The sequence below is a fragment of the Pelodiscus sinensis genome, chromosome 21, assembly GCF_052426305.1.
Source record: "Pelodiscus sinensis isolate ZL-2025 chromosome 21, ASM5242630v1, whole genome shotgun sequence".
In the NCBI taxonomy this organism is placed as follows: domain Eukaryota; kingdom Metazoa; phylum Chordata; order Testudines; family Trionychidae; genus Pelodiscus; species Pelodiscus sinensis.
Window position 1 is genome coordinate 12,249,679 of NC_143072.1, and position 23,468 is coordinate 12,273,146.

At 63.7% G+C, this 23,468-nt stretch overlaps 1 protein-coding gene across 2 annotated transcripts; it reads right to left on the bottom strand.

The window, feature by feature from the left end:
- Positions 1 to 3,843: 3,843 nt before the first annotated feature.
- LIMK1 (LIM domain kinase 1) lies at positions 3,844 to 22,569 on the bottom strand. Of its 2 annotated transcripts, XM_075917332.2 has the most exons (16): positions 22,412 to 22,569; positions 21,221 to 21,317; positions 15,482 to 15,620; positions 13,711 to 13,820; positions 13,258 to 13,464; positions 12,565 to 12,670; positions 12,320 to 12,492; positions 12,048 to 12,231; positions 11,746 to 11,832; positions 8,877 to 9,008; positions 7,428 to 7,487; positions 6,598 to 6,663; positions 6,247 to 6,403; positions 6,023 to 6,078; positions 5,735 to 5,892; positions 3,844 to 5,397 (listed from the first exon to the last, which is right to left on the bottom strand). In XM_075917332.2, exons 1-16 carry the CDS (start codon positions 22,467 to 22,469, stop codon positions 5,235 to 5,237), a joined length of 1,953 nt encoding a protein of 650 aa, XP_075773447.1. In that variant the 5' UTR covers positions 22,470 to 22,569; the 3' UTR covers positions 3,844 to 5,234. The 2 variants fall into 2 exon arrangements, with proteins under 2 accessions (XP_075773447.1, XP_075773446.1); XM_075917331.2 differs by having other exon boundaries at positions 12,320 to 12,670.
- Between the last annotated feature and the right edge of the window lie 899 nt (positions 22,570 to 23,468).

The window sequence follows — 23,468 nt, forward strand, 5'->3', positions numbered from 1 at the left end:
CCATTAAGCTGTTCAAGTTTGGCTTTTACCTCGGATATGGTAATATCTACCTCCATATCCTTAGTCCCATTTGTTATGTTACCATTATCCCTAAGCTCTTCATTAGCCTCATTAAAGACTGAAGCAAAGTATTTGTTCAAATATTGGGCCATTCCTAGATTATCCTTAACCTCCACTCCATCCTTAGTAATTAGCGGTCCTACTTCTTCTTTTGTTGTTTTTTTCCTATTTATATGGCTATAAAACCTTTTACTATTGGTTTTAATTCCCTTTGCAAGGTCCAACTCCACCTGACTTTTAGCCTCTCACTTTGTCCCTACATGCTCTAACCTCAATAAGGTAGCTTTCTTTACTGATCCCTCCCATTTTCCACTCCTTATATGCTTTCTGCTTTTTCTTAATCACCTCTCTGAGATGCTTGCTCATCCAGCTTGGTCTAACACACCTGCCTACAAGGTTCTGTTCAATGTCCTCATCATACATTTACATGATGATGTAAAAAGAGCAACTTATGAGGTTACCAAGCTGGGAGGGGTTGCAAGCAGCATTCCCTGGAAGCTGAGCGCTGGGGCAGCCACCCAGCTGACTAGCAGAACGCCCACGGCACCCACAGCCCGCAGCCTGCGCTTCTACTGGTGGTGCACATCTGCATATGCCTCAGTGCACAGAACATTTATTCGGCACACAGATGGAAGAAGTCAGAGGGAACACTGGCTGCAAGTGCCTAGAGGATAGGATTGTAATTCAAATTGAGCTGGGCAAACCGGAGAAATGGTCTGAGGTAAACAGGATGAAGTTTAATAAGGACAAATGCAAAGTGTTCCACTTAGGAAGGAACAACCTGTCTCTCACATACAGAATGGGAAGCGACTGACTAGGAAGGAGTCCTGCAGAAAGGGATCTAGGGGTCATAGTGGACCACAAGCTAAATATGAGCCGACAGTGTGATGCTGTTGCAAATAAAGCAAACATGATTCTGAGATGCACGAACAGGAGTGTGGTGAGCAAGACACGAGAAGTCGTTCTTCTGCTCTACTCTGTGCTGGTTAGGCCTCAGCTGGAGTACTTTGTCCCGTTCTGGGCACCGCATTTCAGGAGAGATGTGGGGAAACTGGAGAAAGTCCAGAGAAGAGCAACAAAAATGATTAGAGTTCTAGAAAATTTGACCTATGAGGGAAGAGTCAAAGAAGGGGTTTGTTTAGTGTGGAAAAGTATTCATGTATCTAAAAGATTATTGCACAGAAGAGGGAGAAAAATATTTCCCTTAATCTCTGAGGATCAGACAAGCAATGGGTTCAAATTGTAGCAAGGAAAGTTTATGTTGGGGATTAGGAAAAACTTCCTGTCAGGGTGGTTAAACACTGGAATGAGTTGCCTTGGGAGGTTGTGGAATCTCCATCTCTGGAGATATTTAAGAGCAAGTTGGACAGACACCTGGCAGGGATAGTCTAGATGGTGCTTGGTCCTGCCATGAGGGCAGGGGACTGGACCTGATGACCTCTCAAGGTCCCTTCCAGTCCTAGTGTTCTGTGAGGCTCTATCTTCTCTGAGGGTGGATGTGTGGGTTGGGGGGTAGGGGGGCAGAGGGTTGGGTGAAGTGTCTAGGTGGGGGCCCGTGGTGGAAGGGACTATGGATGTCTGGTCTCCTGGCGGGGTTGGGGGCTGGGGAGAGGGGGTGGAAGAGGGCAGAGAAACAGGGTTGTCAAAGGGGTTTTTTTAATTCTCTACTCGAGACAGTTAAGTGCCCTGGCAGATGGCGAAGAGGTATGAAAGGATCTCTCAGAACTTGGCAGCAAAGTTGCAAATGAAATTCAGCCTTGAGCAACGTGAAATAATGCGGATTGGAAAGCAGAATCCCAGCAGCAGGTATCAAACGACAGAATCTACACCCGCTGGTGCCGCTCGAGAGGGAGATCTTGAAACCACCGGGGAGAGTTCCCTGAAAAGATCCACTCAATGTGGAGTAGCCATCAAAGTGAACAGAATCTCACATTGCCCCTATATAAATGCACGGTGCTTGTCCTGCCGAGGGGCAGGGACTGGACGCAACGACCTCTCGAGGGCCCTGCCAGTCCTAGTGTTCTACGGTTTGTCCACATCTTGAATACTGTATGTAGACGTGATCGTCCCATCTCAAGACAGACAGACTGTAATTGGAAAAGGTTCAAATCGGCAACAGATATAATTAGGGGTATAAAATGGCTACATAGGAGAGATCAATAAGATTGGGACTTTTCAGCTTGGAAAAGAGACCATTAAAAGGGGATACGAGAGAGATTTATAAAAGTATGAGGTGTGGAAAAAGTCAATAAGCAAAAATACTTATGTGACGTAGTGGGGGTACCTTGCTGGTTGCTGTGCTGGGCAGTGGGTTGTGAGTGTCCTCTACTGGCTGCTGTCTGCAGCACGGCCCAGCAGGGCAGGGGATGAGTCATTATGCAAGGGGGCTCCGAACCTGTCTGACCAGTGATCTCCCAGGGAGCGGAACAATGGGAAGGGGAGTGGAGCCCTGGCTGGGGGCAGGGCTGGGAGTGAGGAAGTTAGGTTTCTGGCTGGGATCATGGAGGAAGCACCCTAGGCAACAGGCTACATTAAAGTGCTACATTGTCCTACATTTTGCTTCACCTAGGCAACAGGCTGAGATTTAGGGGCCCAGTCTCCCCCATCTCAAGGGGGGCTGAGGCATCCTAGGCCTGCCCTGTAACCAGATTACATCTGTGCTGTATCCTGGAGAAGCAATAAACACCCTCTATTCTACTGGCTGGTGGAGTCTGTTCATGCTGCTCCAGAGGTGCAGGGACGGGGGAACCGTGACTACGTCGTCACAACTTACTTGCTCCCATAATATAAGAACTAGATGTCACTAAATGAAAATTAATAGATAGCAGGTTTAAAACAAACAATAGAAAGTACTTTTTCATGCAATGCACAGACAACCTGTGGAACTCCCTGCCAGAGGACGTTGTGAAGTCTGGGACTTTAACAGGGTTCAGAAAAAAGAGCTAGATACATCCATGGCCATTAGCTAAGCTGGGCAGGGAGGCTGTCCCTGGCCTCGGTTTGTTAGAAGCTGGGAATGGGTGACGGGAGGGATCTGGGTGGGAAGGGTGGGATGTCTGGTCCCTGGATGATTCCCTGTTCTGTTCACGCCCTCGGGGGCACCTGTCTCTGGCCATGGTCGGAGGCCAGGATAGGACACTGGCCTAGTCGGATCTTTTGCAGCATTTTAAAACATTGTGTTTAGAATGTTTCAGGGTTGGGTGAGGACGGCCCCCAGGTTACAGGGCCGGGGCACGTGCGTGCATGCGCACACAAGCCAAACATCCCAAAAAAGTGGAAAAAGAACATTAGCTGGGGTGTGCAGAAGTTAGAAAACGACACTCCCTCCTCCCCCACGGCACCTGCCCCCGGGTGCTCAGGGTTTATCACGCCCAGCCAATGACGCCTGCTTTGGCTCTGTGGTGCTGCAGTCACAATGTCAGGAAGGGGGCTCTGGTGAGTGACCCCCCCAAGCTTCCCGACGGCTGCGGACTAGAAGCTGATGCTGCCAGAGAGGCGGAGCCACCGCAGCCTGGGGCACATGCTTGAGGAACAAGCGCCTGGGGCGGCCATGTGGCACCTAGCCCCTCCCGCCCCCAGGCCAGGAACGCTCCCCACGCAGGCCACGGCACGCGGCGGAGAAGGACTGGATTTATTGAGTCATGACTTGTTACATCACAGTTGGGGAATTCTCCGTCCCATCCCCGAGGACACCGGATTCCTTCCAAGTCAAAGTGCGCAGAGACGCTTCACAGTTTGAATGCTTCATGTAAGCAGAACTGAGGCAGTGACAATGGCAAACTCCAAATCGCCATGGCGGCCATGTGAAAAAATAATACAAACTCTTCTCTTTAAATATAGTACAGAAAATTAACCTGAATAAACGTAGCATGAACAGCAGCACCGCACCGCAAAACCTGCCAGGGCTGCCTCCAGGCCAGAGCCCTGCCGGCCTTCCCCCGAGACCCCGCCCGGCGCTGGGCAAGAGGCTGCAGCCCCCGCACGGAGCCTTTGTAGTGCGTGAGAAAGGAAAGGAAATCAGCTGTTGCCCCCCTTCTCCGAAAACCGAGTGGTGCGCTTGCGACCGTCGGGGCACACCCTCCGTGGAGGGAGGCGGGAGCAGGCATGTGCAGGGAGGAGTCACGCTGCAGAAGAGACATGCACATCACTGTACAGACGCGGGGAGAGGGAGGTGCGCAGCACGGACACGCTCACTCTCACTCACAGGCCGGGCACCGTCACGCCTGCTGAGACACGCCCGGCGCATGCACCCGCGCCAGCCCTGCAGGCACCGCGCCCCCACGAGACACGCCCGCCCCCACGGGCACGGCGCCCCCGCGAGACACGCCCAGTACCATCCTACCCCATGGGCTCCAGCCAGCCAAGGATGCTGGGGGGCTCCACAGCCTGTCACGCACGAGGCGTGTGGTCCCTGGGGCTTGGCTCTGCCCCAGGATCCCGGCGGACGGGAGCAAAGATGGAAGCAAGGAGAGGAGAGAGCGCGGGGCAATCCCGCAGGGCATGAGCAGCCAGCACCCCGGGGGAGCTGGGAAAGGCTTTTACCGAGAGGTGTGCTGGAGCAGGGCAGGAAAGGGGCCAGGATCAGACCCCCTCTGGCAAAGGCCTGTCAGGCCTGGCTGGCCACATGCCAAGCTCAGTGCTGGCAAAGGGAGGGGCGCTGGAGGCTCAGGGAGGGGGAGTGACACAGGGACTCCAAAAGGGTTTGTGGGACCCCCCCATCACTAAGGAGGGGCACTGCCACAGTTATCCCCTGGGCCGAGGGCCCCGCCCCTGAGCAATGCCCACATTCCCCATCTCCTGCACCCCGCCTGCCCACAGCCAGGCAGCCCAGAGACCCCTTTGCTGTGCCGGGTCAGGCCCCTGGGGGGGGCAGGTCCCCCTTGCTCCGAGGAGCCTGCAAAGGCCTGTGCCGGCCCAGGCGTGGGGGAGAGCAGGCCCCGCCCCGCCGCAGGGGGCCATGTACCCAGGGCCAGGGCCAGCCTGTGCTCGGAAGTGCAGCAAGGACTGGACAGCAAACACAGCAAGAGAAGCGCCGAGCTGCGCTGAGGCACCCCAGAGATCCAGCCCTGGGGGAGCCGTGCAGACGGGGCTGCGCTCGCCCCCCCGGGCAGTGCACCCCATGCGCTGAGTGTGGGGGGGCGGGAGCTGCCCCCGGCCTGGCTGCTGCCGAGCTCTCAGTCGGGGACCTCGGGGTGCACGGGCAGCCCGCCCTCGCCGCGCCGGTATGACTCCCAAAAAGCCCGTTCCAGCTGCTCCAGCTGCGCGCTCAGCGGCAGGCCGATCTCCAGATGCATGTGCAGCACTTCCAGCCACTGTGCCAGCCGGGGGAAGGAGGGCCTAGGGGAGAGAGCCAGTGAGCTCCTGAGCGCCGGGCCAGCCCCCTCCCCCTCCGCCTCAGCACGGGGCCGGTCCCCTCCCCTCCCCTTCCCCCTCAGTAGGGGGCCAGCCCCCCTTCCCCTGGCCCCCTCAGTGCGGGCCCAGCCCTCTCACCCATCAGAGCTCAGCATGGGGATCAGAGACTCCCCCGCCTGCCCCGGGGGAAGCACCCAGTGGCTGGGGCAGGGGCCTGTTCAAGTCCCCCGGCAGCGGAGTCTGGAGCGGCTGTGCAGGCGTTCATGGGGTCCCTCTGGTTCCCACACGCCGTGCCCGGGGCTGGCTGGACTCCCTGGCTCACCGCTTCTCCGGGTCCATGTCGCAGCAGCACACGGCGATGGGGAAGAAGCTGGGGGGACAGGCGGGGGGGCAGTACCGCTCCAGGAAGCCTCGCACGTTGAGGCCGAAGTCCATGGTCCTGGGCAGGTAGTCGGGGTCGGCGCTGACCCGGCCAATGATCTGGGGTGGGGAGGCAGATGGGGTCAGCACAAGTCCCCCGGGAGCCTGGGACAGGCGGCCGCCCGTGCCACAGGACCGGGTGCCAGGGGAGCGGCAGAGGGAGAGGGCAGGACCCAGGGGAGGCACTTGCCTCACACAGAACGATGCCAAATGAGAAGACGTCGACTTTCTCGTCGTAGCTCCTGCCTGTGGGGAAAGAGGAGATGGGTCAGGCCCCACCTCACCGCTCTTCGCACTGCCCCTGCCGGCCTGGGGATGGGCCGACCCCGCATTGCTAGGCAACGGGCCTGCTGCTGCAGACGCCCGCGACGCCCCCATGGGCTGCTCCCAGCGGGGCCCGGGCCCTGGGCTCACCATTGATCATCTCCGGGGCCATCCAGTAGGGGTTCCCCACCACCGTGTAGCGCTTCTTGCGGTCCGGCTTCTTCAGGGTCTTGAGCTGCTCCGGCTGGTTCTTTTCATCCACCATGAGCCGGGCCAGCCCGAAGTCGGCCACCACCACGCTCCTGTTCTGAGCCGGAGAGATGGGCACCGGTCAGTCACTCGTGGCGGGGGAGCCAAGCAGCCCTGGGCAGGGATCAGCCGCCTCCGCCCGGAGACTTCTCAGCCAGGGCTGCCGGATGGCTCCCCTGTACCCAGCCCGGCCCAGGGCTCCGTGCGCAGACAGAGCTGGGCTGGGCCACGCTCAGCAGCAGCAGCACTCACCTCCCGCACCAGGCAGTTGTGAGTGTTGAGATCACGATGGATGATGTTCATCGAGTGCAGGTAAGCCTAGGGGAGGGCCAGGGTCAGAAAGGCACCTACTCACTGCACCCTTCTGCACAGGGCAGCCCCTGGCCCTCGGTCCCTGCATATGGCACCTCTGCCTGTGTGTGCACAGCAACACCCCCCTAAGCACCCCCGCAGCACCCGCCTGTGCGTGCACAGCAACACCCCCATAAACACCCCCACAGCACCCGCCTGTGCGTGCACAGCAACACCCCCCTAAGCACCCCCGCAGCGCCCGCCTGTGCGTGCACAGCAACACCCCCCTAAACACCCCTGCAGCGCCCGCCTGTGCGTGCACAGCAACACCCCCCTAAACACCCCTGCAGCGCCCGCCTGTGCGTGCACAGCAACACCCCCCTAAGCACCCCCGCAGCGCCCGCCTGTGCGTGCACAGCAACACCCCCCTAAACACCCCTGCAGCGCCCGCCTGTGCGTGCACAGCAACACCCCCATAAACATCCACATAGCGCCCGCCTGTGCATGCACAGCAACACCCCCATAAATACCCACATAGCTCCTGCCTGTGCATGCACAGCAACACCCCCATAAATACCCACATAGTGCCCGCCTGTGCATGCACATGTATAGACTGTCAGCGAGACCCCTATTGTTCCCCCTGCCTGCAAGCCCTGCTGTCCCTTTGTATGGAGTGTCCATCGCTCCCCACCCGTGAACCAGGTGTGTGCACTCAGCAAACACTCCCACAGCAGCTCAGCCCCTGGCAGTGCCCCTCCCCCGGCCCACCCTCTGCTTGGACCCGCACTCACCATCCCGGATGCAATGTCCTTGGCAAAGCTCACGCGCTGGCTCCAGGGGTACTGGCTGTCCTGCAGGGGCCAGGCGTCCATTAGTGCCAAGAGGGAAGGGCAGCTTACCTGGAGCAGTCCTTGGCCAAGGCCCACACCCTGCCCGGGAGCACCGAGCGATGGCTTGCACAGCCACGGCCCGGCCTGCCCGGCCCCACTCCACGGGCCACGGCCCGGCCTGCCCGGCCCTGGGAGAGTCCGGTCTTCCTCCACGGGCCACAGCCCAGCCTGCCCGGCCCCACTCCACGGGCCACGGCCCAGCCTGCCCGGCCCCACTCCACGGGCCACGGCCCAGCCTCCCCGGCCCCAGGAGAGCCCGGTCCCACTCTACGGGCCACGGCCCAGCCTGCCCGGCCCCGGGAGAGCCCGGCCACACTCCACAGGCCACGGCCCAGCCTGCCCGGCCCCACTCCACAGGCCACAGCCCAGCCTCCCCAGCCCCGGGAGAGCCCGGCCCCACTCCACGGGCCACGGCCCAGCCTGCCCGGCCCCAGGAGAGCCCGGCCCCACTCCACGGGCCACGGCCCAGCCTGCCCGGTCCTGGGAGAGCCCGGCCCCACTCCACGGGCCACGGCCCAGCCTCCCCGGCCCCGGGAGAGCCCGGCCCCACTCCACAGGCCATGGCCCAGCCTGCCCGGCCCCGGGAGAGCCCGGCCCCACTCCACGGGCCACGGCCCAGCCTCCCCGGCCCCGGGAGAGCCCGGTCCCACTCTACGGGCCACGGCCCAGCCTGCCCGGCCCCGGGAGAGCCCGGCCACACTCCACAAGCCACGGCCCAGCCTGCCCGGCCCCACTCCACAGGCCACAGCCCAGCCTCCCCGGCCCCGGGAGAGCCCGGCCCCACTCCACAGGCCACGGCCCAGCCTGCCCGGCCCCGGGAGAGCCCGGCCCCACTCCACGGGCCACAGCCCAGCCTCCCCAGCCCCGGGAGAGCCCGGCCCCACTCCACGGGCCACGGCCCAGCCTGCCCGGCCCCAGGAGAGCCCGGCCACACTCTACGGGCCACGGCCCAGCCTGCCCGGTCCTGGGAGAGCCCGGCCCCACTCCACGGGCCACGGCCCAGCCTCCCCGGCCCTGGGAGAGCCCGGCCCCACTCCACGGGCCACGGCCCAGCCTGCCCGGCCCCGGGAGAGCCCGGCCCCACTCCACGGGCCACGGCCCAGCCTCCCCGGCCCCGGGAGAGCCCGGCCCCACTCCACGGGCCACGGCCCAGCCTCCCCGGCCCCGGGAGAGCCCGGCCCCACTCCACGGGCCACAGGCCACAGCCCAGCCTGCCCGGCCCCACTGCCCGTGACCCATGTTATGCCAACAGGGCCATGAGCAATCTTGGACGTTATGCCCCAACCGAACTGTGGCCTAGGTGCCCGAGGGAAGAGTGGGGCTCCAGGCTGGGGCAGCCCCCCTGCTCACCATGCTCTTTATGATGCCGCGCAGGGTTCCCCCTTTGATGTATTCGGTGATGAAATTCAACCTCTTGTCCTTGTACAGCACCCCGATAAACTTTAGCACGTTGGGGTGCTCCAGGCACCTCATCACTTTCACCTACAGGAGCCAAAGTGCCTTGTTCAGAGCGGGGCCTCTGCGACCATCTAGTCCAAGCCCTGTGGAGCCCAGGTGGAGACCTGCCCCCAGAGCAGGGCCGCCCGTCCGCTCTGAAGACCGGCCCCCGCACCAGCCAGGTGAGCTCCTCGCTTGTTTCTAACCCAGCCCTACCCAGCTTCAGCTTCCTGCTCACTAGACCCATTGCTGCTCCCTGGCACACTGGGCTCAGCAGCCCCCTCGCCTGCCCTCCCTTAGGCTGCTAGTGTCAGTCTCTAACAGGCCAGTTTTCACTCCTCCACTCATTCCAGAAAGCCTGTGGCAAGGTCCCTCCCGCAAGGCTCTTACGTCAAGCGAGCTGTCACGGGCTAAGAGGGACTGAGACAGAAGACAAAGGGTAGGAATCAATGGTCAGTTCTCAGACTGGAGAGGAAACTCGTGGGGCCCCACAAGGGTCCGTCCTGGGACCCGCCCTATTCAACTTACGCATAAATCATCTGGACAAAGGGGGAAACAGGGAGCTGGCAAAATATGCAGATGATGCCAAACCGCTCAAGATAGTTAAGCCAAAGCAGAGTGTGAAGAGCTTCAAAGAGATCTCACCAAACTAAGTGATTGGGTAACAAGATGGAAATGAATGTTCATGTTGATAAATACAAAGTAAAGCACATTGGAAAACATAATCCCAACTATCCCTACAAAATGATGGGGACTAAATTAGCTATTACAACTCAAGAGAGATCTTGGAGTCATTGTGGCTAGTTCTCTGAAAACATCCACTCAGTGTGCAGTGGCAGTCAAAAAGGCAAACAGGGTATTAGGAATCATTAAAAAAGGGACAGAGAATAAGACGGAGAATATCTTATTGCCTCTGTATTAAACCACGGGACGCCCACATCTTGAATACTGCGTATAGCTGTGGTTGCATCTAAAAAAATTATACTGGCACTGGAAAAGGTTCAGAGAAGGGCAACTAAAATGTTGAGGGGTTTGGAACGGGTCCCAGGTGAGGAAAGATTAAAGCGACTGGGACTTTTCAGCTTAGAAAAGAGGAGACAAATGGGGGATAGGCCAGAGGTCTATAAAATCATGACAGATATGGAAAAAGTGAATAAGGAAAAGTTATTTACTTGTTCCCATTACATACGAACTAGGGGTCACCAAATGAAATCAATAGGCAGCAGGTTTCAAACAAACAAAAGGAAGTTTGACTTCACTCAGCGCACAGTCAACCTGTGGAACTCCTTGCCAGAGGATGTGGTGAAGGCCAGGACTTTAACAGGGCTCAAAAAAGAGCTAGCTAGATTCATGGAGGTTAGGCCCATCAACGGCTGTGAGCCAGGATGGGCAGGGATGGTGTCCTGAGCCTTTGTTGGTCTGGAGTGGGTGACGGGAGGGATCACGTGAGGATTCCCTCCTTCTGGAGCACTTGGCACTGGCCATCGTGGGCAGACAGGACCCTGGGCTGGACGGACCTTTGGGCTGACCCGCTCTGACCTACCAACCCGCCGTGTGATCCCCTTGTCGAACCCAGAGGAAACGTTGCAATTCCCGTTCCGCTCCCAGGGTCACACCAGGCCTCTTAGCCCCAGCACTGTGCTGGCAGCCTGTGCGGCAGGTTATCCCAGGGGCTGCTCCCGGGGCAGCTCGGCTGGGATCCCCCTTACAGACCTGGCGTCTGGCTGCCCTAACACACTTTGCTTGTGTCCCATGTGCTAGCTGGCGCCAGATCAGTGCCCTGCCCTCTGCTGCTGAGCTGTATGCCATCCGCAAGCCTGAGCAGCCACGGCTTCGTGGTCTCGTGCCGCCCTAAGAGGTCCCAGTCCAGCCCCTGCCCGAGGAAGAATCAAGGATGGCCTGACTCCGGCCATCCCCAGGGACACCGACCCCAGAGCCCGTCCAGCCGGCTCTTCAAACCTCCAGGGACAGAGATTCCACAGAGGCCACTGGCTCCGTGCTTGACCACCCGGCAGTTCCAAAGCTCTTCCCTGCACCCCTAGCCCCAGCGTGAGCCCATCCTCAGTGGTTAAGGAACAAGTTCACGCCTCCTCCTCGTAACACCCTTTGACCTGCGAAGGCTTCTGCCCCTGCTCAGCCTCCCTCTCCAGACGAAACAAGCCCAGTTTCCTCAGGCTTCCCTCCTAGGCCCTGCTTTCTAGACCCTTCCTCATTGTCATCTGGACCTTCTCCAGACCGGCGCGCAGCAGAGAGCGGCCACGCCTGTGTCTCGCTTACAACACCCGTTAACACAGCCCAGCACAACGTTTTGCAACAGCGTGACACTGGTGACTCGTGTTGCTTGTGGTCCTCTGACCCCAAGATCCCCTTCTGCAGGGCTCGGTCACTTCCCCTTCTGTACGTGTGAAACCGACTGTTCCTCCCTCAGCGCAGCATGTGGCACTTGGCACACTCCCCTCCCCCGACCTCAGACCAGTGCTCCGCTTTGTCCGGGTCAGTTTGAATTCTGACCCAGCCATGAAGCACGTGCAGCCCCTCCCGGCCCCTGGCTTTAGCGCCCTCTCCGCCACTGTCCAAAGCGTGCTGAGCACACGGAGCAAAGCCAGGCTGAGCGCCACTGCGGGCATCTTCCAGTCAGTTTGTCCAGGCCAGGGGCTCAACCGTCCTTGTGCCAGGACCCCTTCGGACAAGGAAAATGCCTCCTGGGCCCTTGGAGCCGGGCCCCGATGCTCTGGGCGGGTGAGGGAGGCAGGCCTATTGCCAGAGGACTGGCAGGACTCACCTCTTTCAGGAACGCCCGCTGGGTCTCCTCATCAAAGCGGATCAGCTCCTTCATGACCATCACCTCGCCCGTCTCCCGGTGCGTCACCTGGCAGGGAAGGGCCGGATGTTGGGGGACAAGCGGCAGCGGACACAGGCCCTCCCTTCCCTCAGCAGCCCCTGGGGACTGAGCTCTCTGCATGGGGCTGAGCCCACGACCCGGCCGCCAGGGCCAGGGCCCTGCACTGCCAGCCAGACGGAGGCCCGAGGGGCCTGCCCGCTGTCCTGGGCTCCAGCAGAGTGGGGAGGGCCCGGGGGCAGTACCTTGATGGCCTGTCCAAAGCAACCCTTGCCCAGCACCTCGCCGTGGATGAGGTCGGAGGGCCGGAAAATGCGGTGCGTGCGGGAGACCACGCGCAGCGACTCGGAGCGGCCGATGTCCTTGCGCTGGGAGGCCGGGGAGCCCATGGAGCTGGTGCATGGGGACTTGTCGATGCTGCAGCTTCTCCTGCGGAGCCGGGCACAGAGGCAGCCAGTCAGTGGGGCTGGGCTCTCCCACCGGGGCTCCCCCCAGCCGTGGGCAGCCATGTCCTTACATGACTGGCCTCTGGCTCCCGGCGCTGGGCTCGCCGCAGGGCGAGCGCTGGGGGCTGCGCAGGCCGGCCAGAGGGCTGCTCTCCAGCACCGCCTCGCGGGCCCCCACCTCGTGCGGGTCGTGCTCGATGGTCAGCTGGAGCAGGCGGCTGCTCTCCTGGATCAGCAGGTCAATCTGCAGGCACAGAGGGAGGGGGTCAGGCCGGGGCGGCTGCACCGGGCCCTGCCGGGAGCGGGGGGTGCGTACCTCGTCCAGCGGGACATGGCGGATGGGAGTGCCGTTGATCTCCAGGATCCGGTCCCCCACATGGATGGAGTTCTTCATGTCCGGGCTGATGCAGGCTGGGTCCACTCTGGGGCAGGGCGCAGGGTTCGGTGAGCACATGGCTTGTACCCCAGGACGGAGCCCTCAGGGCCGGGCACCCGAACTCTCTGCCCAGCCCCGAGCCCTCCCCCCACTCGCCGAACCCTCTGCCCAGCCCCGAGCCCTCCCCCCACTCGCCGAACCCTCTGCCCAGCCCCGAGCTCTCCCCCCACTCGCCGAATCCTCTGCCCAGCCCCGAGCCCTCCCCCCACTCGCCGAATCCTCTGCCCAGCCCCGAGCCCCCCCCACACTCGCCGAACCCTCTGCCCAGCCCCGAGCCCCCCCCCACTCGCCGAACCCTCTGCCCAGCCCCGAGCCCTCCCCCCACTCGCCGAACCCTCTGCCCAGCCCCGAGCCCCCCCCCACTCGCCGAACCCTCTGCCCAGCCCCGACCCCCCCCCCCCCTCGCTGAACTCCTCGACCCCGTCCCCGTCCCACACCATCTCCATAGTGGTGCACATAACAAAATTCATTTTGCCCATGCATGGGAACACTGATGCCCATGAGTTCCAGGCCCGCTGCCTCTGGAGGGCCCCCCATGCTGGCGCTAGCGCCCTGCCCCGCGCGGGTACGTACTCTCGGACCCGGACGGTGTGGGAGTGCTCCGAGCCGCAGCCTGGGGGGGCGCAGTGCTGGTCGATGGACACCGAGAAGCCCCTTTTGCCGTCACTGCAGGCCGGGATGGAGACCAGCGTGACCGTGTGGGGGATCCTCGCTCCCGGGGAGTCGGGCAGGGTCTGCTCGATCACCGGGGTCACCACCATCTGGTAATAGCAATGCCCGCTGGGGGCAGACACGCCAGGCCACTCTCTTAGCAGGTTCCTGTGGGGCTAGGGGAGCCCGTCCCAAGAGAGCAGGGAGCAGCCAGTCTGTGGCTTGAGCCCCCAGCCTGCAACCTGCCTCCCGCTCCCTAGTGCCCAGCGGCTGCCCCGGGCCGGGAACTGGAGCACCCAGCCCCCCCCACAGGAACGTCCCGGGAGCGCCACTGCCCTGGAGGGGAGGGGACAGGCCCTGGCCCCGCCCACGTACCAGTACAGCTTGGAGCGCTCCACGAGGGCGTAGGTGTCGCCGTCGCCGATGAAGGCCCGGCAGCGCAGGCAGCTGAAGCACTCGGGGTGATACTTTTGCTCCCCAGCCACCTGTGCGGATCACAGGACCCTCGAGTCACAGAACTGGCCGGGCCCGTCCCCTGCCCCCAGACGCTGGGCCAGGGTCAGCACGCCTCTGGCTGCGCCCCCAGCGCTCCGGTCCCGTCCCATGGGCCGCAGGCTGCTGACCCTGGGCCGGGCAGGCGCACGGGACCGGCTGTTGGGACTGGGTCACATCCTGCTCTGAGCTCAGGACCCCTCATGGTGCCGCTCCCAGGGAACTCCTTGGGGGGCAAGAGGAGCCAGCTCTGCCCGCTCTGCGCCCCATGCTGTGCCCCACTCTGCACTGCATATCGGGCACAAGGGGTGGCAGCCCTGTGCCAGGCCCCCACCTTGGCTTCCCAGGGCAGAGCCTGGGACTCCGCCACCCTGGCCCGTGCAGTGGGCTCGGGCTGCTCACACACTCTCCTGGCAGGGGAAACAGAGCCGGCTCCAGGCTCTTCAGACACAGAAGCCAGGCAAGCCAGGGGAGGGGACACAGGGAGCTGGCCAGGGCCTGCGCTAAGGCTGCAGTGCCCTGCAAGGAGGGCAGCTCCGTGGGCATCGCTGGCTTAACCGGGGCCAAGGAAATGGCAGCCGGATGTGAGGGCCCAGGCACAAACCCCTGGGGCTCCCTGGCCAGGGTGCAGAGCCCCTCTCTGCCCGCTGCTCGTGCGCAAGGGGAAGCTGCCATGAGCTGGGCCTGTCACATGGCTGCCCCCCCCCCCCCCCGGCCTTTCCCCGCTGTGGAAATGACTTGACAAGCGCCGAAGGGGGAACCGCAGAGGCAGGGCCGCCCGCAAGGCACTGTCAGGAAACGGCTCAGCACAGCACTTCTGGGGCCACCTCCTGGGCCGGGGGCGGGGCAGGACGGGCTCTCCTGGCAGCCTGCTCCGCCCTGGCGGAGCCCCGGGCCTCAGACAGACACACGCACAGAGGCGGGCAGCCGGCGGGGGGCAGCCTCAGGGGCCGGGCCGTCCGACGTTCAGGAACCGCAAGGCGATCGCCTGGCAGGTGGGGACATCCCGGCGCCGCCGCCTCACTGGGCACCCCGGCGGCTGGGCAATGGTTCCCGGGGGCCACAGGCAGCCACCATGCACCTGGCCTGTTATTGCTACCGGCCCCGGCCCCCCGCCAGGTACCTCCTGAGCCCTTGCCTGCCGGGGCAGATTTCCCCCTCTCCCTCTCTAGGCACCTGGCTGTTCTCCAGCTCCCTGCTCAGCCCATGCCTTCACCCACCATCAAATGACACTAGAGACACCAGCAAGCTCCCAGCCCCGGCGGGAATGCAGCCCCCCCCCCCCCCAGGCAGGCCCTTACCTGCAGCACGGAGCGGGACCAGCTCCCCCAGTGCGTGAGCCAGGCTGTGCCTCCCATGGTGCTGGGCCAGCGAGTGACTCTGAGCCGGGGGGCGACTTACACACCCAGCCCACGGCTGGGAAGTCCCCCTTTCCAATGAGCTCATCTCCCCACGGCCCAGCTAGCACCGCCCATCCCGCGGGGGGAGTCCAGCCAGGGCTCCCCGCCAGACCCCTGGGTGTGCGGGGATCCCCCGCCTGGGCCCTGAGTCACGGGGAGAGCCCTGGCCCCAGTCAGCAGGCCGGGCAGCCCCCGGGCCGGCTGCCCGCCCAGAGCCCAGCGCCCAGGCTCAGCCTGCCCCGGCAACTACTCACCATGACCAGCCCCTTGGCGATGTGCTCCGAGCAGCCATGGCACAACTCCCCGAAGCGGGCCCAGTAGTCTTTCTTGCAGTACAGGCGCCCGTCCCTCTCGTAGTACTGGTGGCACAGCAGGGCCCCGCACTCGCAGCACCTGCGGCAGGGACGGCAGGGCCCTTTGCAGCAGAGGAGTAAGCGGACCCGGGGGGCTGCCTCCCTCGAACGTCTGCCCCTCACCGCCTCTCCCCCGGCTCCCACAGACACCCCAAACTCTCACTGCGCCCCTCCCCCGGCTCCCGAACTCTCACTGCGCCCCTCCCCTGGCTCCCATAGACACCCCAAACTCTCACTGCGTCCCTCCCCCGGCTCCCAAACTCTCACTACGCCCCTCCCCCGGCTCCGACAGACACCCCAAAGTCTCACTGCGCCCCTCCCCCAGCTCCCAAACTATCACTGCGCCCCTCCCCTGGCTCCCACAGACACCCCAAACTCTGACTGCGCCCCTCCCCCGGCTCCCGCAGACACCCCAAACTCTCACTGCGCCCCTCCCCCGGCTCCCAAACTCTCACTGCGCCCCTCCCCTGGCTCCCACAGACACCCCAAACTCTCACTGCGCCCCTCCCCCAGCTCCCAAACTATCACTGCGCCCCTCCCCTGGCTCCCACAGACACCCCAAACTCTCACTGCGCCCCTCCTCCGGCTCCCACAGACACCCCAAACTCTCACTGTGCCCCTCCCCCAGCTCCCACAGACACCCCAAAGTCTCACTGCGCCCCTCCCCCGGCTCCCACAGACACCCCAAAGTCTCACTGTGCTCCTCCCCCGGCTCCCACAGACACCCCAAACTCCCACTGCGCCCCCCCCGGCTCCCACAGACACCCCAAACTCCCACTGCGCCCCTCCCCCAGCTCCCACAGACACCCCAAACTCTCACTGCGCCCCTCCCCCGGCTCCCACAGACACCCCAAACTCTCACTGCGCCCCTCCCCCGGCTCCCACAGACACCCCAAACTCTCACTGCGCCCCTCCCCCGGCTCCCACAGACACCCCAAACTCTCACTGCACCCCTTCCCTGGGTCCCACAGACACCCCCATGCCATCTCTGGCCCATGAGCAAGTTGAGCCTGGCTGTGTGACCCGACTTCCCCCTTCTACTGCTGGGCATGGCTGAGCCAGCGGGGCCGGGCCAGGCCAGGGGCTGCAGGCCGCCAGGCGGGACCCCACCAGAAACAAGAGCTCCCCGAGCGCGGAAATGGGATACAATTAGAGACCAGCAGCAGTCAGGCAAGCACAGCCTGAGCCACCGTTAGACACCGAGGAGGTTAGCACACAGGAAGATGGGTCAGAATTAGACATGGGGATGTCTGTGGGAGCCGGGGGAGGGGCGCAGTGAGAGTTTGGGGTGTCTGTGGGAGCCAGGGGAGGGGCGCAGTGAGGCACGGGGGTGTCTGTGGTAGCCGGGGGAGGGGCGCAGTGAGAGTTTGGGGTGTCTGTAGGAGCCGGGGGAGGGGCGCAGTGAGAGTTTGGGGTGTCTGTGGGAGCCGGGGGAGGGGCACAGTGAGAGTTTGGAGTGCCTGTGGTAGCCGGGGGAGGGGCGCAGTGAGAGTTTGGGGTGTCTGTGGGAGCCGGGGGAGGGGCGCAGTGAGGCACAGGGGTGCCAGTGGGAGCTGGGGGAGGGGCACAGTGAGGCACGGGGGTGCCAGTGGGAGCCGGGGGAGGGGCGCAGTGATAGTTTGGGGTGTCTGTGGGAGCCAGGGAGAGGCACAGTGATAGTTTGGGGTGTCTGTGGGAGCCGGGGGAGGGGCGCAGTGAGGCACGGGGGTGCCAGTGGGAGCCGGGGGAGGGGCGCAGTGAGGCACGGGGGTGCCAGTGGGAGCCGGGGGAAGGGCGCAGTGAGAGTTTGGGGTGTCTGTGGGAGCCAGGGAGGGGCGCAGTGAGGCACGGGGGTGTCAGTCTAGGGAACGGGCGTGGGTTTTGGTGGGAGGAGTGGGGCTGGAGGGGTGAGGACAGAGGGCACACAGGGCTGGGCTGTCGGTGTAGGGATGTAAGCGACTAGTCGCTTCCCCCACTTTGCTGCCTCTGTGTCAGAGGCAGCAAGGGGTGGGGAGCAGGATGCCGGTGGGGCGCCGGCAGGGGAACAACACGAGTCCCTGCTCTCGGGGTCCTGCCTGCTGCGCCTCTGCCTTCGAAATGCGCAGGAGCCGCTTGGCGTGGTGCACCCCCCCTCGACTAACCGATGTTCCGTCCACACTGAACACCCGCATCGGCGGGGGCGGGGGAGCCCCTGCAGCCTCCTTTCCGGCCAGGGCGCCGCTGGCTGGCGTGTCAGTCAGCGACGTCCCGCCCTGGTGCCCCGTTGCGCACCCTGTCCAGCACACTCCAGCTCGGCTGAGCAATGAGGACATGGGCCCGGCCCGGCCATGTTAACCCTTGAGGTGCTGGCAGAGCAGCCCTGCTCTCCGCCCCGGGGACCAGCCCCAGCAGCGCCCTGGGCACCCCGCCCGCCCCCGCCTGGGGCTCGTGCACGCACAGACAGCAGCACAGTCCCCGAGGCGTGGCCTGCCCGAGGCTGGGCTCAATCCCACAGCGCCAGGGACCCTCACTTCCGTCCTGACCCCCAGGGCGCGTGGGGCGCCACACAAAGCAGCGGGACTTTTCCCAGGAAACGCTGCAGCGCAGGAGGCCCCTGAGCCTGGCCGGGGGAGGGACTCTGGCACCAGACGCTGCCCCCGGTTATTTTCCCTTCAGACTCTCGCCATCACCCCACACTGCCCAGCTGCCCCCTCCCGCGGCCTCGCCTCCGCTGCGTGCTGGCCAGGCGCATGCAGGGAGCAGGCTGTGGGGACAACTGGCCCCCGGCAAGAGGGCTGGGGAAGGGGCATTTCCTGCCGCGATTTCTAGCGGCTCCCGGCACTCTTGCTCCTTAGGGTGCCATCTCCCGTGGGGGCTTCCTGCCTCCACCACAAGCCCCCCGCCCTGGGGCCCGGCGCTAAGAACCCCGGCCATGGCAGCCGCGGGGCAAGCAGAGCAGCCCCAGCGCTTACTTGGCTCCAGCACTCAGGAAACGGCTCTTCTTGAGCACAGCCGTCAGCATCCTGCGAGCAGCCTGGAGCCAGGACCTCGCCGGCTCCTACAGATGCTGGGAAGAGCTGGGCGTGTGCGGGAGGGAGCAGGGGGACCAGGAACCCACGATATCAGCCTCCCCACGGCTCTGGCCCAAGTGACTCAGGGAAACGCGGCTCCCACTGCCCCCGCCCCACCCCGCATCCCCGGGAGGAAACCGAGCTGTAATCAGACGGGGACAGCACTTGCGCAGTGACAGCGACAGCTGGCCCCACGCCCCGGGGCTGGCTGGCCAGGAGTCACAGTTTCCCCTCCCCAGGGGCTGGCACACTCCTGCCAACCCGCCGGCCAGCCTACTGTGTCACGCGCCACATCAGGACCAACGTGTGCACCTGGCCCCGTACCCGCCCCCACGCACCCTCCCTGTACCCATCCAGGCCCTGCCACCCCGCATCGCAGCCCCCTGCCAGCACCCAGCGGCACAGCCCTGCGGAGGCAGGCAGGCCTCTGGGAGACAGACACACAGGTGCACCCCTGGGAGCGCGGAGAGCCTGGGGCTTCCCAGCTGTACTAGTCAACAGTGCTCCAGTGCAACCGTGTGCTGCTTGGCCCTGCTCACAGGGGACCCCACCCCCATCAGACTGATGCAGACCCACTTACCCCTGCAAACAGCCCCCCGCTGGGCACTGCAGTGCCCCTCCCCCGGCTGGGCCCTCACAGCACACAGGCCCCGTCCACATGCTCTCCAGCTGCCCAGCTACAGGAGCACGTGGGCTGTGGAGCAGAGCGCAGCCCAGCTTCCAGGACACGATGGGGGGCAAGTCTCCGGCAGCGCCCCAGGGACAGGCCAAGGGGCAGCTGCTTCTGGATTTGTGCAGCACCTCGTTCAAATCCCGACTCATCAGTTCACCAGCTCAGCGCCAGGTTTAACCGGTCAACTGACCACCTGTGGAACCCCCAGCCACAGGAGGGCTGCTGCTGCCTGCTCCCAGCCCCTCCCCGTGGTCCTGCACCTGCTAGAAACCCCACAGCGCCCTCTGCTGGGAGAGGCCAGGCCTGCAGCAGAGTGGCAGGGAGGGGCCTGGCAGCAAACCGTGGGCACAGGTGGAGCTGAAGGACGTGGGGCGCTGGACGCTCCCAGTCCCTCCCCCTTGCCCGACGTGCCAGGCCCTGCCTGTGCCCAGCCAGGCATGAGGGGCATCACCCATGGGGCCCAGCAAAGCCGCCCGCACTCCCCAGCCAGGCCCCAACTGCAGCAGGGATGCCCGGTCTCCCTGGCTGGTCTGGGTCTGGCACAGCCCTTCCTGACTGCCTGAGTGCGGGGGGCTGCAGTCGGAGGTACCTGGCCGGCGCCGAAGGCCGAGATGTATCCAGCAGAGTCTGTGCTGGGGGCAGAGAGGAGCCCAGGGAAGCCAGAATCCAAAGCAGAGAGCAAGGATCATAAACCACCAGGGTGTGCCAGGACTCCACAGCACCATCCCAGTGTGGCCCTGCGGGACTGTAGGGAGAACTGCAACCCCCCCACCTCCCAAAACACCTCACCCCAAGAGTGCTGTGGGTGTGAGACAGTGCACATGTGTATATCTGTGCAAGACTGTGTGTGTGTATATGTGACGTAGTGGGGGTACTTGCTGGGCTGTGGTGACCTCTGCTGTCTGGAGCAAGACCCAGCAGGGAAAACCTCATTATGCAAAGGTGACTCAAAAACCTGTCTGACCTGCGGCCCCCCATGGGGAGAAACAAAGGGAGGTGGAATGCTGCCCTGGCTGTGGGCAGGGCTGGAAGAGGGGAAGTTAGTTCCTGGCTGGAAGGCAGGGAAGAAGGAGCTGGGGGCAGGGCTGGGAGAGGTAGAGTTAGTTCCTGGCTGGAAGGCAGGGAAGAAGGAGCTGGGGGGGGGGGCTGGGACTCCCCTATCTCAAGGGGGGCACTGAGGCCTCTTAGCCCCAGTTCCTGTAACCAGATTACATCTGTGCTGCGCTGTGCTGGAGGAACAATAAACAACCTCCATTCTACTGGCTGGTGAAGTCTGTTCATGCCATTTCGGGGGTGCAGGAGATGGGAAAATCCCGACGCGTCGTCACAGTATATTTCTGTGTGAGACAATGCACATGTGTATATCTGTGCAAGACTGTGTGTGTGTGTATTTCTGTGAGACAATGCACGTGTGTATATCTGTGCAAGACTGTATGTGTGTGTATTTCTGTGAGACAATGCACATGTGTATATCTGTGCAAGACAGTGTGTGTGTGTGTATGTATGTGTGTGTATGTATTTCTGTGTGAGACAATGCACATGTGTATATCTGTGCAAGACTGTGTGTGTGTATATTTCTGTGAGACAATGCACATGTGTATATCTGTGCAAGACTGTGTGTGTGTGTTTCTGTGTGAGACAGTGTGTGCGCGTGTACATATGTGTGCAGGACACTGTAAGAGCGAGATAGCGCACGTGTATATGCGCGCGCGTGTGTGTAAGTGAGAAGTGCACGTGTATATCTGTGTGAGTGAGATATGCCTGTGTACACACACACACACACACACACACACACACACACACACACACACACACACACACACTGCCACCTTGTGGCCACGACCAGGAGGCGACACCAGCATCTGTCCCTGGACTTCTAGTGTTTGTTGTACCCAGCCGGCCAGGCTGGGGCATGAGGCTGCCCCTGGAGGCTCCTACCTGAAGCAGTCGGTGTGCCAGTCGGCATCCAGGGCCTGCAGGTATTGTCCATCGTAAATACTGTGCCCACAGCTTGCACACACAGGCAGGTCGCTTCCTGCAGGGCCCAGAGAGGCACTGGCTATCACACCCACGTGCAAGGGCACAGCCAGGCCCAGGAGAGCCAGTCTGGCTCCAAGGGCCCTGCACGTGTTAAGGCAACCATGGGGAAAGATGTGGGCAGGGGAGTGGGTGGGAAAGGGACAGGGCAGCAGGGGGCACCGTGGGCAGAGGACCCATGTGAGGGAGGAGAAGGAGGAGCCGGCATGCATGGGCAGGAGCATGCAGTGAAGGCAGGATGAGGCGTGGGGGGTGAAAGGGGGAGGGGAAAGGGGGAAGGGGAACAGAGATTGGGCAGAGGAGGAGGAGGGGGGACCGAGTCTGCCCCTCAGCAGGCTGGACATGCAGGGTGCCAGCAGGAGCAGGGGGGCTGCTGCCTGCTCCCCACTACCAGGACAGAGGCCCTGGCGCTGGCAGCAGAGGCTGGGAGGGCACCCAGCTCCGTGGGAGGTGGAAAGAGAACAGCTTGAAAGCGGAGCTGCCCACAGCAGTAAGGTGATAGGTGGGCCCGGGGAGGGGCCGTGCGCTGGCGCGTGGGCAGGGCAGCTAGGACAAGAGGGGCTGTTGTACCCCAGGCCAGGCCCCAGCTCAGAGGAGCGGGAGCCAGGGGCGGGCACAGGATGAGCCCCCCGCAGCCAGGGTGGGGGCGCAGCTGGCAAAGGACATTGCAAGGGGGGGGCCTTGGAGGGGAGGCTGCAGGTGACCCGGCCCCTGATGCCCTGGGAATAGGCGAGGGCTGCGGACAGCCCCGGCCCCACGCGGGCCTCCTGGCGAGGGATGCAGGGGCCAGGGTGGAGCAGGGATCCCGGCGGCGCCCCCCGGCAGCAGGGCTGGGGGGCAGCTTCTGGCTCAGCAGAGGCCGGGGCTGCCCGCAGTGGGACGCGCCCTGGAGGCCTCCCTAGCGCAGAACGGGGGGGCTCGGTGCCCCGCCCGGCCCCGGCTGCTCAAGGTCACGGCGCGGGGCCCGCGGGCGGCGAGCAGAGCCCGGGGCCGGGCCGGAGAAGCGGCGCCGGTTCCTGCCCGCAGCCGGCTGGCGGGGCGCCCCCATCTGCAGCGCAGCGGCGCCGGGCCGGGCCGGGCCGCGCTACGAACCTTCCTCCTCGCCCATGGGCTCGTCCCGCCAGGTGCAGCACAGGAGCATCAACCTCATGCGGCCGACGCCGGCCTGGGCGCGCCGCCGGCGGGCTCGCTCCGGCTCGCCGGGCAGGCTCGGGAGGGCAGGGCCGCGCTCGGCGAGCGGGGCGGGAGCAGCAGCCGGGGCTGGCCAACCGCGCGGCGCCCTGGGAAAGAGCCGCCACAGAAGGAGGGGAGGGGGGCGAGCGGGACCGGGACCCCTGGCAGCAGCTGGCGCCGCGGGCGATGACCCGGGCCCCCCCGCCACACGCTCAGGCGGCGGGGCTCGCCCACCAAAGCGCCTGGCTCCGTGTGTCGGTCCCTACGGTGCCGCAGGAGCCCTCGCTTGAAAGTTACAGACAAACAGCTACCCCCGGGGCTGTAAAGTATCCCGCGACCCCCCCTCGCTGAGCCCCCGACCCATCCGCCCAGCCCCGACCCGCTCACCATCCATCCACCGACCGACCCCCGACCCATCCATCCATCCATCCACCGACTGAACCCCCGACCCATCCATCCATCCACCGACTGAACCCCCGGCCCATCCATCCATCCATCCACTGACCGAACCCCCGGCCCATCCATCCATCCATCCACTGACCGAACCCCCGGCCCATCCATCCATCCATCCACTGACCGAACCCCCGGCCCATCCATCCATCCATCCACCGACCGACCCCCGACCCATCCATCCATCCATCCACTGACCGAACCCCCGGCCCATCCATCCGTCCACCGACCGACCCCCGACCCATCCATCCATCCACCGACCGACCCCCGACCCATCCATCCGTCCACCGACTGAACCCCCGACCCATCCATCCATCCACCGACCGACCCCCGACCCATCCATCCATCCACCGACTGAACCCCCAACCCATCCATCCATCCATCCACTGACCGACCCCCCGACCCATCCATCCATCCACCGACCGACCCCCCGACCCATCCATCCATCCACTGACCGAACCCCCGGCCCATCCATCCATCCACTGACCGAACCCCCGACCCATCCATCCATCCATCCACTGACCGA

Excerpts from the sequence above, each read along its gene's own strand:
- LIMK1 (XM_075917331.2), bottom strand. The coding sequence starts at position 22,469 with ATGAGGTTGATGCTCCTGTGCTGCACCTGGCGGGACGAGCCCATGGGC. Across the intron at positions 13,465-13,710 it reads GAGCGCTCCAAGCTGTACTG|CGGGCATTGCTATTACCAGA; the intron begins GTACGTGGGCGG and ends GTCTGCCCCCAG. Across the intron at positions 6,404-6,597 it reads ACAACTGCCTGGTGCGGGAG|AACAGGAGCGTGGTGGTGGC; the intron begins GTGAGTGCTGCT and ends TCTCCGGCTCAG.